The 15,422-nt window shown below is 35.1% G+C and overlaps 3 protein-coding genes across 3 annotated transcripts; 1 reads left to right on the top strand and 2 right to left on the bottom strand.

Moving 5' to 3' along the window:
• The first annotated feature begins 481 nt into the window (after window positions 1–481).
• Window positions 482–3,179, top strand: LOC147397717 (putative nucleoredoxin 1). The gene is made up of 3 exons (XM_086449604.1): window positions 482–764; window positions 1,278–1,757; window positions 2,303–3,179. The coding sequence occupies exons 1-3, from the start codon at window positions 663–665 to the stop codon at window positions 2,990–2,992; spliced, it is 1,272 nt and encodes a 423-aa protein (XP_086305730.1). The 5' UTR covers window positions 482–662; the 3' UTR covers window positions 2,993–3,179.
• A 439-nt stretch (window positions 3,180–3,618) lies between these two features.
• On the bottom strand, window positions 3,619–7,324 carry LOC147397716 (Lung seven transmembrane receptor family protein). The gene is made up of 5 exons (XM_086449603.1): window positions 6,918–7,324; window positions 4,911–5,829; window positions 4,639–4,734; window positions 4,299–4,435; window positions 3,619–4,044 (listed from the first exon to the last, which is right to left on the bottom strand). The coding sequence occupies exons 1-5, from the start codon at window positions 7,127–7,129 to the stop codon at window positions 3,873–3,875; spliced, it is 1,536 nt and encodes a 511-aa protein (XP_086305729.1). The 5' UTR covers window positions 7,130–7,324; the 3' UTR covers window positions 3,619–3,872.
• Window positions 7,325–8,588: 1,264 nt separating this feature from the next.
• Window positions 8,589–12,525, bottom strand: LOC147397715 (sm-like protein LSM1B). The gene is made up of 5 exons (XM_086449605.1): window positions 11,962–12,525; window positions 9,668–9,736; window positions 9,470–9,585; window positions 9,319–9,381; window positions 8,589–9,214 (listed from the first exon to the last, which is right to left on the bottom strand). Exons 1-5 carry the CDS (start codon window positions 12,020–12,022, stop codon window positions 9,137–9,139), a joined length of 387 nt encoding a protein of 128 aa, XP_086305731.1. The 5' UTR covers window positions 12,023–12,525; the 3' UTR covers window positions 8,589–9,136.
• Between the last annotated feature and the right edge of the window lie 2,897 nt (window positions 12,526–15,422).

The following is a 15,422-nucleotide window of genomic DNA, read 5'->3' as shown; positions in this document are numbered from 1 at the left end:
ATAATTTAGAAAGTATTCCTTGTAAAAATTAATGAACTAGCAATAATTTATAAAGGCATGGTTGAAGAAGGAATAAAAGAGTGCAACATCTTTTTAATTAGAATCATGATAATTTGATTACCCCACGTGGCAAATTCAATCGGCTATGACATGACAAGTTCGAGAATCGTAGATCTGCGCTCCTCGGGATATATGGTTGCACTTCCCCATAAAAAGTGTATCTAGAGGGAATTGTGTATCCCAAGGAGCATAGATCTATGATTTCCGAACTTATCACGTCAGGTAGTCGATTAAGTATGTCACGTGGGATAGTCAGATTATCACAACTCTTTTAATTATTTGTAAAGTGTAATCATCCAAATGGAGTGCAAATGAGAATTTTTAAGTGATGGAGTTCAATTGGTAATGAGTGGTGTGCAACTAGCCGGTCCCTTTGGCTGGTTTCTCGGACAAGACCCTAAATTCGGTTCCGGCTTCAGCTGTAATGAATATAGAAACAAAATCTACATTGTTGGTATTTGGTAACAAAAACCCTAAAAATTTATATATATTTTAAATATCGGACTGTAGTCTATAGATGAACTAAAACCCTAGGGAGACAACAATTGATCTCTAAGAAAATCTATATTTTGGTTTGAAAATAAAGAAAAACTAAATAAAATATGGCTTTCGTGGTTGAAGATGCTGAGGAAGAATTGCTTGATCTAAAAGCTCTGTTGTCAACTGAGAATAGGAGTTTTCTCTTGCGCAACAATGGTGATCAGGTATTATTTTTACATCTTAATCCTCTAATCTCTCTATTTCTTCGCTTTTTCTTTCTCCATCTGGATATTAGCTTGAATGTTTGATTTTTTTTTTCTTTTTCTCCATTTTTCAATGATTTTGGACTCGATTTTTATCAGGAATTACTCTAATAAAGGACCTAGTTTTCTTTTGAATAACCCTTTAAAATTCAAAATTTTCTAATTTCTCTATAATGAGAAGGAAAACTTTATGTTTTGTCCTTTTTTTTTTTTTTTTTTTTCTGAATCATAACTTGCAATTAAATAAATAATTCACATATTATTGGGTTATTTTTTAAAATATTAGCATGTTAATCTGATTTTTATGAAATGTATAGGGTGATGAACAACTTGTTTCTTTAAATTATTGATCACTGAAAAAATATATGCTGATGCTGTAGAAGTTTTTATGGATGCTTCACTTCTGAAGAACAATGGCTCTTTTTGTCTGATCAAATAGTCTTATATCCACGCTTACGTATTGTTTTCTATTAGGTCTCGCTCTCCGAGCTTGAAGGAAAGATGGTAGGCTTATATTTCTCCTATAATTCGTCGAGATGGTGCCGTCAATTTACTCGAGTTCTTGCGGAAATTTATACAAAATTGAAGGAGAGAGGAGAAAATTTCGAGGTTGTTTCATTGTCATTCTGTGAGGACCACCATGATTTCGATCAAAGTTTCCAGAGCATGCCATGGCTCTCTGTACCCTTTGGTGATGATACCTGTGACAAGGTAGCTATGGACTTCAATATTACTCGTTTCCGTACATTGGTTATAATTGATGCAGAAGGAAAAATTGTCCACTCCAATGCCTGTGATATTATCGAGGAACTTGGCATCGATGCCTATCCATTTTCACCGGAGAAGTTTGCAAAGTTTGAAGAGACAGAGAAAGCGGTTATTGAAGCCCAAAGTTTGGAGTCACTCTTGATTTCTGGAGAACTCGATTTCGTGGTGGGAAAAGATGAAACCAAGGTATGATGATGTGGCAATGTCTTACCCGTCTCAGACACTTTTATTGTGTTAGTGTTAATGCAAATGTTGTGTCCATGATGTATTCTAGTCATGTCGAAGCCGTGCCCAGGTGATATGGTAACCGATATTGTTGATTAAATCATCGTCGTCGCCATTGAACAAATCATGTTCTTCCATTCAATCCTGCTTAAAGTCATATATTACTGACTAAGGCTCCAAATAAACCATTCCATCTTTGTACTATTATGTCTTACTAGAACAAGCTCCTCTTCTCTCTGACAACGACACTACTGAACAACAGAGCTAAACAACTACATTAAAAGAGAAGATACTTTTTATTTAAATCACGTGCAAACAACTACACAACTACATAATCGCAGCTTCTTGTACTGGATTTCACGTTCCGAGACTTCCAAGTGCCCTTGTGCCGGCCCTGATAGTTCGTTTTTTTTTCTTTTTATATATATGATTTTAGTTATCGAACAATGTTGTTCCTTTCATTTATTTAATTCATTATAATGTAATGTTGGTGCATCTTGAATCAGGTACCAGTGTCCGAGCTTGTGGGGAAGACTATCCTTCTCTACTTCGCAAAGAAAGAATGTCCTGCTTGTCTTGAATTTTCACCAAAATTGGTTGAGGCATACCATGAGATCAAAGCCAAGCATGATGATTTCGAAGTGATTTACATCCCATTAGACAATCAACAAGAAGAGTTTGAGGAATACTATTCAAGCATGCCGTGGTTGACAATGCCCTATGGTGACAGAAGGGAGAATTTCTTGAGCCGCATCTTAAAAGTGGCTTATATGCCTTATGCCATAGCGATCAATCCAACAGGCCAGATCCTAACAAAGGAAGCAGTAGAGCTCATAAAGTATTTGGGTTCTAATGCATTCCCCTTTGACGAAGAGCGTTTCAAAGAGATGGAGGATTGTTTTCTTGAGATGGCAAAGGGGTTACCGGAGAAGCTGAGGCATTCAACCCATGTCAAGCATGAGCTTTTACGCTCTAGGCGAAGTAATTACTTATGTGATGGGTGCGAAGATGTGGGAGACGGTTGGGCTTATTACTGTGAGGAGTGTGATTTCGATCTCCATCCTGAGTGTGCTTTAGAGGAAAATAAAGAAATGAAAGGTGATGAGAATGAGGGTCATTGTGGCCGTGAGCATGGTAATGAAGAAGCCTGTAAGCATGGATTGAAATGTGATGGGCAGGTTTGTTATAGAATCTAGGAGTTACTCATCTATTTTGTTGACCCTAGATGTTGACAGGCACCCAATTGCAACGCCACCTCACACATACGTGTGAGGTGCTCTTATTCTTGGTTCGTTTTATCTTTATTAGTCTTATTAATGTTTTTCTTTCTAAAATGTCTCCAAATTATCTAAATGAATGTTATTAAGTGGACATTTTTTTTCAGTTTTATTTTTGCAATTTAAAATTGCCCATAAATTAGCAAATTTTGGGACAAGTCTGATGATGTTTATGATTATAATTGGGTCTGATGGTTCTGATGAAAGACCTGTACAAATTGGACTTAGCAGCTAAAATAGCATTAGCTCCCAAAAACTAAGGCCTTCATCACTTATAACACTTTCCCAGATTGAGCAAACTAAAGAGTTATGGAAGGAAACATCTTGTTGTTTCTTCACCAATTTCTGATCTTTAGAGGACCTCTCAGTTGGATTCAAACTTGAATGAAGTTTTGGCCATCTGTAAGAGAAAAAAGCACGAATGATCGTGGGATTCCCAAGAAATTCTTCAATTTCTTCCTGAAGCAGACTGCAAATTTTGCACTCAAAAGGACCAATTAAAAGATGCAAAGGACCAATAATGAATTCAATGGTGTCGTGTGAAATGGAGGAACAAAAGCATATATATATTGCAAAAGCCCTCGTCTGATGCTTGTCTCATGTTACAGCTAAAGTTGTCACAAACCCAAAAAAGAACATTTTATGCAGACAAAAAGAACCTCTTTCATCAGTCACCCCTAAATGCAAAATTTTCCCATCTTTAACTTGAAAGCAGCTGAAGAATCCTCACAAAGATCTTTGGGATCTTACTGCTCCAGAGAATTAACAGAAGCACTGTATGCCGTGACGCAGGTCGCCTCTACTCTGTTTTGTCTTCTTCGAGATCCCCATTCAAAAACCCATCATTGCTTTGAACCTGTCTGGATTCCACTGAGTTGCGAACATCCTTTGATAGCATCTCAGATGGTTTTATGAGTGTCAGAGTATCCTCCTTGTCGAATTCTTCACTTGTGTCCTCAGAGTAAGTGTACCTGCCACCCAAACATATAAATACTATACTTTCTGTATATAATGCATGGTGGGCACGGCAATGTAAAAGAATACCCAGTGTGCTGTAAAGTGAGTTCGGGCCCACCATTGTGGGCTCCACCTAGGAGATCTCCAACTAGTCTATGTGGGTACCACTTGTTGTACACATCGCATTCTCTTAGGAATACTTACGGGAAAAATTCTAAGTATGAAATAGAAGGGCATAAGAAACTAGCTTATGGGTAAGAGATTTTACCGCGTAGAGTTCTGGGAGGGAGCCCAAAGAGCGCAGATGACACATAGAAGAGAGAAGGATAAGACTTGCCAGAATGCAGGGATAGTCCATGCAATCTGCCACCGCTCATTGTACACATCCTTTGACTTGAAGTAAAGCTGCATGAGGGGGAATATACAAATAGAATGTACAAGAAAAGGATAAGTCACACAATAAAACTAAATAAATAAATTGGCAGATACCATTTGGAAAGCAGGAGATTGTTTCATTCCGTGTTCTGTTAGTCAAACGCTAGTTTTGTGAAAGTAATCTTTCATGAAAATAAATAAAGGTAATTTAAAATGTGCTAAATAAACATTACCTCATAACAGATCCAACCCACGGACACAATAACAGCAACAGCCAATGCATTGGTGAATTTCCTATAAATTTCTAATTTAGCCATAATCCGTCTTGCCTGTACACCAAAACATAGAAAATATGAGCAAATGTCCCATGTATTCCCACTCATCTGCCACATTGAATGGGGATTTGAACCCTTTCAATAGGTGGAAACCACCAAGTAAATGTTCCTAATTGATGATAAAAGACCAGATCAGATTATCCAAACTAAATGGTCTTCTTTCCAAATACCTGAAGCTTATTGAGTGTGGTGGAGAGGGAAGTAAATATCCAAATAATGAAGAAGGCGTCCAAGATTGCTACTGGAAGAACCAAAAACAGTCTTGCTTTCCCAGAAAGATCATTAACGGTGCCAACGTTTTCTACCAATTCAAGCACTTCGGATGCCAATAAAAATGTTCCTCCTAGCATAAGCACCTTTGATGTAAGGCCACCTAGTGTAGGCCTCACAACACCATATCCCATGGAAACCATCAGGATGATCACACGTGCAACTGTCCTCTTAACATTACCAAATGTGACTGCCCATATAGTAATACCAGTTGGCCTGACACCAGTCTTATTGAACTGGGCATACTCAAAGTACCATAACGCCGTCTCAAACATACCCAATGTGATCACTAGGGTTATGCAATTCTGCAGTTGAAGAACTTCTTTCCAAAATCTTGCATACTGAGAGAACCAGAAGATTCCAAGTATCACAAAAGCAAGGGACATGAAACCGTAAAAGTTCATAAGTGGGGCCATTCTTCCAGGAAGGTATCCGGTAGGGTTTTTCCAAATAGTCTTTCCCTCTATGACTAACCCCTTCAGGTTTGGATCACAATAAATAAAGTACAAGTTATACATTCCAGTTTCTGTAATTTCTATAGATTTTTGTTGCAAGGTCGCAACAAGGTCATCTCCGTTAAAGGAGGCACTAAACACTTGGGGCCAGTTAGGATTCTTGGTAGATGGATGGCGGATGACTTCTCCTTGAGTACAGACGCCTAGTTTCGCAAGATCCGGTGTGCAACAAACAGCTCTTTGGCCCCCATAGGCTGAACCACCAATCGTTTCTCGATCTTCCACCTCAAAAACAATGGCTTGAATCAACCCAGAGCTGGACTGAGCAACTTCTTTTGGCCTTCGGAATGTTATCTTTTCAAACCTGGTTTCAGATGAATGAATAAAAGGTCAGGTAATAAATCTCAATAACAGGAACTACCGAAAGAACTTGGAACACATTGGTTGCTTATTATTTTCCCAAAATGGAGGCAAAGGATGAACATGGGATTATATGATTCCTTTCATGTAGTTGGGTTTAGAGTGTTTGAAAGTTGAAGGGGTGTTCGGCTGCATGATAGCATCCATTTTTTTTTTTTTTTTTATTTATCAAAAAAAAAAAAAAACACTCCAACCATACATTCAAACCACCATAAGTCTATAATCTAATCATAGAGTACCATTTCAATTAAACAACCCAGATGTATGGATCAAAATTATTGAAATGTGAAAGATTCAATAAGGTTTATCGAACTCTTCAAATGGAAAGCCAATCGATCTGACAAATATATTTTTTTTCTTCTTTGGTGGCCCAGAAGTCTAATGGTTAGTGGTCCATGAATCTTCAGCTATGATCCCAGGTGTGAGGTACCAAGACTCAGACTACAACAACCCAGAAAGAAAATACTTCCAAAAAACATCACTTTGAACCACCATGCACATTCTGCTCATTTGCATTTTCCAACCAATTAATTTCCACTTTGTGCTCCTATCAAGCCTAGAAGGCAACACATAAATCATTTTTGTGTACCCTTTTGCCTCTTATTTACTTCATTTACATAAATATACATAAAAGGTCACTACAAAACTAAAAATAACCATTTGGGATTCTGAGAACTTTCACAAATTAAAGAAAATTCAGAAAGAACAATCAAATTCAAGCCAGCAAAAAGGAAAAAAAATGCCTTTCCACAACTTCTAAAACTTAGATCCAGTAATTCAGACCACATATTGTGTCAGATCTCCACACATTACAACTCAATAACACAATTATACAACATGAAATTAACCAATCGAAGCCTTAATTTTCCAATAAACATCAAGATTCAAGAGAAAGTAAATTTTCCACAAAAATAGCTAAATGTCCAAGAATTACAGCTATACAGTCCCAAGATAATAATAAATAAATAAATATATTAAAAAAAAAAAAACAAACAAAGAAATGCAAATTAGATAATTAGAAATCGAATTTACCGGATGTACGAATCTCCATTTGCACTACCAGTGCTCAAACTCTCGTTCTGATTCGGACGAGACGAATAAAGCCCTTCGCTCCCTCCATGGAAGACGAATGCGTTTCCTTTGCTGATGAATTTCTCGCCAAAGTACTCGTGAACCGAAGCGTTAACGCAAAGAAAACAAAGAAAGAAAAGAGATAGAGTTGAAAAACACTCAACCGACACCATCGTTGCAGAGTTGAAGCTTGAAAGAGACAGAAACCCTAACAGTAACCCAGAGAGAGAGAGAGCCTCTGGAATCTGGATCTGCTCGGTCTACAGGTTAAGGACAGCGCTTCGTAGTGACGGTAGATCTGACGCAGACTTTTTGCGAATGTGGCTCTTAGAAAAAAAAATTGGTATTTTTCTAATCTCAAACGACGTTTTAGGCCCACCATCAGACATGCGGCCGAGATGAGAGGATGGAGCACATGTTTCATAGAGATCAGTACTCTTAACCCAGCTCATCATAAATAATTTAGAAATCGGTGAGACAATCTTCCCATCTCGGCCGCTGGTTTGAAGGAGAGTCTCAAGCCAAGTCCAATTAGCATCAATACATCATTAACGTAAAAGGAAAATGCTGAAATAACATTAAACTTAACATTGATTCTCACATTACTGACGTGGATGTACGTGCAAAATCATAGATGCTGCTTTTTCATCAAGTATGTACGTGTACAGTTCCACATCAGCAATGTGAGAATCAATGTCAATTTTAATGTTACTCCAGCACAACTCTAAAATTAATTAATCCAGGGTAAGGGAGATGTTAACTCAGAACCATCTTAAGAAATTGGGTTACCAAAATACTGTTATAAGAAACATCCGACCAGGGATCACAATATTTTGTAATTATTGGATTTGAAGTAAAGAAACTCAAAACATCATTTTGTACAATCCCCAGATATTTTCTTAACAAAACCTACCTCAAAAAATTGACAAATCGAAAAATAATTGAAAGATTTTACAAAGTCAATCATTTTCAAAACATCCTATAAATCTCAAATGAACAGTGGGGCTAACAGCTATACCAACTAACCACTATATGTTGCATGCCCCATATGGTTGAAAACTCTATCAACAGTGGAGAGATTACGTTCGTATTAATAGACCTTAAGTCACATTCCATTCAGATGAAAGATGAAATAGCCAAAGATATCAACCCAATAATAACTGGGGGAGGACAAATGATTGATTGCAAGACAATCAGTGAAATAATGAAATATCAAACAATAGATGTCACAAAATCTATAAGGTTCCAATTTTCTTTTACAAACACGATCATCCATTTTTGTTCAATACTAATCGTGTATTATTCATTTGGTTTCATTAATTTGCAGATGGTCGAATTAAACTCCTTCATTAATTTGATGTGCATCCTAGAATTAAATTTTCATCACAAAACCCAATTATTTTGGAAATCTAAATCATGATCCCAAATAGAGTCAACAGATAAGAAAAGAAATGTCTGTGATGGAGATAAAATGAAATTTTGCGACTCTAATGTGTACCAAGCCAATTTATAACAGGGGAAAAAATTGATTTTTATATCTAAAACTTCACCCACTAATGTTGACCAGATCCGAACCAATGAGGTAGAGTTATCTGCCAAGTTGGATCCAATCAATCGGTTCAGACAAGACACTTATGTGCACATCTAACCCCATTTTCAGGTTCTTTAATTGAAACCAACCAACAGATACAAAGCAACTAAAAACATGGGGGGATCTAACCCCAATAAATAGGTTCGTAAAACCATGCAAAAGGAACTAAAGAAGAGGGGAGGGGCGAAGATATTGCTTCAACTTCAGAGGCCAAAGTAATTCTTTTTAATCAAAGATACTGCACAGCAGCTTATCACTATCACCCCTTTCATTGAACTACCTTCAAATGAGTACCATCTTCGCCTCTAAAACATAAACACTATTAAAAAGAACATCATTTTTCCATCAACCATGCTATTCCCTTTAGAACTGATACAGATCATTTTGGCGAGAGATTGTCCCAGAGATCTCGAACTCCAAGGGAGTTAAATAAGAGGAAGAAGGGATGAGAGAAGAAAAAATGCCCTCCACCTTTCCTCCTTCCCTTTTAGTCTTTCCCAACACAAACCAACTGCAGTAATATTCGCGGCCAATATGGGATGAACTCACCAAATGACAATGGCAGGATTGGATTTTGTCAAGGGAATCATCAATCCAAATCGAGAAACTCCATTCTCTTTCTCATGGAGCCTTTCAAATCTGTAGCATCTCTTTCTGCTTTTTGTGCCTGAAAAAACTATGCAATCAGGTGTGAGCAAAAGAAAATCATAAATCAGGATGAAACAATTAAAAGAAATAGCAAGGCATTAATACTCCAGTAATAGCACTTACCCTTTTAATCTCAGCAGCTGAAACACGAGTCATATGGGGGGGAAGCTCTTCTCTCTCCAGGTCCTGTCAGACCACAAAACAAGTTTTCAGAAGATAACAAAGAGTATATTTGGGGACAATCCACAATAAATAGAAGATAACAAATAAATACCAGCTCGCCAATTAAGACGACATTCTCCCCACGAATTACATATAGACCTAAGGGAATGTCACAATAAAGGTCTCCCACAATTACTCGTTCACATGCACCTTCAAGAACGGCATTCGCTGCAGCATAGGGAATATTCCCATAAGCAATTAAGCAAAAGAAAAGCCAGTTCAGAAAATCTTAGAGTATTGAGAAACACACCAAATTGATCGAAAGAGCGAAGTATCCCCAAGAGTTTTCGACCATCTCGCAGCAAGACTAGAAGTTTCTCTGTGAAGTTAAAAAAAATAGTAATAATAAGTGAAAAGCAAAAAACTTGGTATCCCACTTTCAAAGCTTGAACACTTCTGAAATTGAGAAGTTAAACCTTAAGAAATAATGTGATCAACTGCTTCCGTTCCAACCACATGAATTGATCCTTTTTCATATATCCATTAAAATGTATTATTATATATCTTTTTATAAGTATGCATAAATTATGACTTAGTGGTATGCATAATATATAATTACACCAAGTAATTTATATGCAACCAAGAAGTATCCAGTTCACGCAAGCAAAATTTATTTGGTGAAAATGAAATACAACATGTAACTGACAACTATCCATAATGTTATTTTATTTTTATCAAACCAACTCACTGACATAGATTATTAATGAATATCAAGTACAGGCATCCTTCTACATATGACAGGATATTATAGTTTTGTGTTATGCTACCAAATTATTTTATACACAGCAATTTTAAATTAAAAGGTATAGTAACCAAATTGTGTCTCTGACAGAATTGAATAGAAGAACAGGATTCATTTAGCTGATCCCAAATCTTTGGGATAAGGCTTCAATGATGATGAGTTATGCTTATGTATACTGAATACCAAAGATGACACAATTGAACTTTGTAAATTGGAAGGCTCCAATCACAGACGCATGCACTCACACAAGAAATGACTCAACATAGAATTGGATGGAGGAAAGCATTTGTGTTCACGAACATGTGTAGCTAGAATAAGGCCCTCATACCACCCGAGTGGTGGAACAGTGGTTCAGTGAACTGGGTGTGTTCCCTTGGGTCATGAGATCGAGTCACATCACCCATGGAAAATATCCTTGTATTGCTCTTTTTCCATGAAAAACAATTTTTTTATTATAATACAGAAATAATAAGAAAATAATTATGAAAGAGCACCCCCTGTAATAGTAAGGACTATCTGTGGAATAAAATAACTATTAGCTACCCAAATTAACTTAGGGTGTGTATGATTGCGCACAAAAGTCGGTGGAAAAACTCTCCAAATGTTATATTCTCAGATACTCGCATCCTCAAAACTAAGACCCAACTCTCTTTTCGAAATTTTCCCAGTTACAATCAAACACCAGTAAACACTTCAGTAAGAAATCCATTTTCTCAGGAGAATTTTCTCGATAATTGATTTTCCACGGAAAATCTTTCTCTGCAATCATACAGATCCTTGGTAGTCAATTATATACTAAATTCCAAGTACAGAGGAACCTAATTAGTGTGTCAATTACTGATTGTTGATTGCCAATGTTAAAAGGATAATGTACCAAACAGTGATTTCAGTCTCCTATATATATATAGTAGCATACCTAGAGAACAGGTATGGAGAAGGGCCACTTCCTGTTACTACTGTCTGTAATTTGTATACTATTGATACCAGAACTGGAGCAGTAACATTTGGTTCTCACAATAAACACACTTCTCGTTGGCAAAAGGCGTTTCAAAATTTTTACAAAATTATGAAAAATAAAGGGAAAGGTTTCCCAATTTGCAAGTTCAAAATTATTTGAACGCACCCTATAGTGAGGAAAAACATAATTATGTAAGTGGCGATTCAAATGCTTAACCAAAATAGGATATCTATTTAGAAGTGGGAACTAGGTCTTTAAATCACCATTTACACGTCTTCATTGTTGGATTACTTCGAAAATGTTTTAAGTTGCAATGATGAAACCCTTAGCTTTATTTTTTTCAGAATAAAATGAATTACAATAATACCAGAAATAATTAGCAACTACTACAATCACAAGGAAATTGTAACATATGTGAACACAAATGCTCTTCAGTATGCCATAAAAAGAAAGGAACCTAATCATGTATCTGAACAAAGATGGTTAGGATAAGGATTTTTATTTAATTGACTGATAGATCTAAACACTCCATTATTATATTTCTCTTAGTGTATACAGAAATTGAACAACTTCTTCGCCCACAAATAGCAATTCCCACCTGTTCCCCGTTTGTAACACTAACACCAACAAAACATCGAAAGCTTTAACCTTCAACTCAAAAATAATTTTGAATTTTTAGAAGAATACTAACCAACTCAACACACGCACACACAAACCCATTCCAGTAGAACACTAAACGACTCAACGCACACAGCAGAACAGCTACAGATAAAACAATTGACTTGTGTGTGTGTGTGTGTGTGTGTGTGTGTGTGTGTGAGAGAGAGAGAGAGAGAGAGATTACTGTCAAGATAGCTTGCAAGAGAGGTAGAAAGAAAGACATCTTCCAGGCCTGCCCACGACATCGATTCGGATATTCTGTACTACCAACTTTTTCGGTCGCTCAAAAATTGCCGAAAAGTTCTCCAAAACCGCAACAAATTGCATTGGCAGCTCGAATTCTCTACTTCCCTAACAAATTCCCTCCCAAGTCCCAACCGAAATTCCTCCAACAAAAAAGCAAACCAACCACCAAACCAAAACAATTCGAACTCAACTCTTCAATCACTCTAACTTCACCAAAGTTCTTCGGATCAAAACCCTAAAGTTGCTCAAAAACGAAACACAGGCAGCAGAACACGAAACTTCACTAACAGATTGAAAATTTTCGAAGATTTATAACACTCAGATCCAAGCAACCAGGAAGAATTCAAGTTAAAAAAAAAAAAAGAAAAAAACTAAAAGAAGAAAAATCAGAAAACGATTTTTCTAATCTAGGGCTAGGGTTTCGAACTTCTAGTTTGCTTCGGCTCTCCCATCGACGAAGCCTCAGCTAAGAAAGTACTACTCAACGACCGAGAGAGTACGGTATTTAGATACACTTTACAACAGTCGCTCAGTTGATTGGTAAGAGACGGTAAATTTAGAGAGATGTTATTGGCATCCCAACTTTTACTTATTACACCCCAATTAGAAATAACGAAAGTTAGTGCGATGAATCTCCATTTCGTTGGCTGAATATTACGAAATTCCGAGTTCATACGCTGTTCATTTTAATTTTCAAAACATACATTCCTCACTTTTAACATCTATGTATTCATAGATATATCAACGATTTTATTAATTATAAAATTGATTAATTCACTCGAAATGCACGTTCTAAAAATAAAAGTGAATAATGTACCAAAATCAGAATTTGAACATAATATGGGCACGTTATGAAAAAAAACCAAATGAATAAATATTTAAGAATAAGTAAAAGTTGAGATGCCTAGAGAAATTCTCTCTCAATTTTTTATTTTTATTTTTAATTTTGCTAGATTTAATTTTGAAAAATTAGTGAAATTGTTTGACCAAATGTTCTAATTTTTTATGAAGGTCAGATAATAATTTGAGCCAAGCCTTTGTAATGTTTGAATGTTATGTTTTAATCTTTAATTAGGGTGTGATAAATAATTTAAGAAATTTAGGTGAAACAAGTAAAAGTTGGGGTGCCAAAAGCATCTCTCTAAATTTATAACACTATCATATCCTAATTGTGTTGAATCATGTAAATAACTCCAATAAATAAGAGATATTTCTCAAAACGTGTGTTAATTTATGTCAAAATTTTGGTTCTAATACACTATTCATTTTAATTCTCATAACATGTTTTCCTGGTGTATTCGTCACTTTTATAATCAATGAATTCGAAGATAAATTACGAATGAGATCGTTGGTATTTTATTAGTAAATCCATTGATTATAAAAGTGACAAATTCACTAGAAAACATTTTTTGGGAATTAAAATGAACAGTGCACCATACTTGAAATTTCATCATATTCAACATATGAAGTGGAGATACAACTAATAAATAATATAAGAGATATGCCATTGACACCCTAACTTTTACTTGCTACACCACAATTAATATAAAAAAAAAAGTGAATGATTTAGAATAAGTAAAAGTTGGAGTGCTAATATAAATTCATTTTTGTTTTGTTAGATTTCTATTTTTAGGATTTAGGATTTTAAGAGTCCAATCATATTTGTAAACAACTATTCAACGAGTGGTATAATGTTTTTTAATGTTGAGATTATACTTTGAGCTGAACCTTTGTAATATTTGAAATGTATGTATTAATCTTTAATTGGGGTGTGATAAATAATTTAAGAAATTAGGATGTAATAAATAAAAGTTGGAGTGTCAATGGTGGCTCTAATATAATAATAGTTATATTATTATCTATGACCCCTGTGAAATTCCTAAATACTTTGTATGGGTGTATAATTACGAGTGATGATGTAGACCAATAATTTGAGACCACATGGCCACACATGTGTAATATGTTGATAGAAGTATCCATGGTTTGATCAAGATTCTAATTACGATTATATTCCCAAATTAATATTAAAAGTATAAGAAATAAAAAAAGAAAAAGAATTATAATTCTATACGAAATTAGGAAGATAAAATAGAAATATCAAAGATAATAAGGTTGTAAGATATTCAGAAGTAATTACTAAAGGGGATTAAAACTCTCCTCATCCATAAACCTAGGGAAAATCACACTAATAATGACTTTTGATTAGTTTTCTAACTTTACCCTTTGTTTATTTTTGCATACTTAATCATCGGAGGATCTTGAGGGAAATCCGCTATATTTGAGACTTTTTTTATATATTATTATTTGGATTGGTAAGCTCGGTCTTAATGAAATCAATAATTTCATGCTTACGGGATGTGAATCTAGGTCTCTGATATCATCACCCAAAGACTTTACCAACTAAGTGGGTGGGCACTTGCTCCCATATTTGAGATTTTTTATGTTTTTTTAACAAATCAAAGGAGATCATTGTCAAGATTGAGTTTGGGTTTGAGATAATCTATAAAAAAAAAAATGTTTTAAGAGAAATAAGAACTACTTCAATAGATATATTTAAAGATAATCCAAAATATTTATCAAACATTCAATATTTAGGTATTGATATTTTGTTTCAATCACGACAAAAAACAAGAATTTATCAGCCAAAGCATTTCAAAGTAATACATAACTACCACAAGGGTTAATAGTAAAATTAGCTACATAGGTCCGAGAGTGTGATTTTGTTGACGCACTTTGGGTGACCAAGTATAACCTCTAAATCCTATTGGAGGATTTTTTGCCATTTTTTATTGAACGCACCTTTTACGATTTTTTATTAAAGGACTCTATTTATTAACTAATTACACATACCTCTAATAGGACTCTATACACGGTGATTTTAAATTTAAAATATCAAGATTTCAATTTGATATTGGAAACACTTCTCTTACAAATATGGTAAGATTTAATTCTTATTAAGGGTCATTTGGCTAAAATGGATCACCACATCAACAGTCCAACACCACAACCCTTTAAACTTTGTCCAAAAATCATAATAATAATAATAATAATAATAATAAATTATTATGAACTTGATCTAAGATTTTGAAAATCATTGTGTGTACCAAAATTTCTCATAACCCCCAAACTTAAAATTGAAATTCAAAGGTGAAAATTGATTTTTTATTTTAGAATTTCTTCTTTTAAAATTCATAGAATTTTGTCCTCTACAATACTTACTAAGAGTTGTTTGGCTAAAAGGGATTACCACATCAGCAGTCTAACACTACAACTCTCTAAGCTTCATTATGAGAATCCAAACGTATATCCTTGGAATCATTGGAAGAATCATCATCACTAGTATCAAATCCTTCTTGTTGTATCAAAGACATAATTAAAACTCTTTCCTTTAACAAATTT

This window comes from Akebia trifoliata, chromosome 8 (genome assembly GCF_017979445.1).
Source record: "Akebia trifoliata isolate Shusen 1 chromosome 8, ASM1797944v1, whole genome shotgun sequence".
Classification (NCBI taxonomy): Eukaryota; Viridiplantae; Streptophyta; class Magnoliopsida; order Ranunculales; family Lardizabalaceae; genus Akebia; species Akebia trifoliata.
This window is presented reverse-complemented; position numbering and strand designations above follow the sequence as displayed.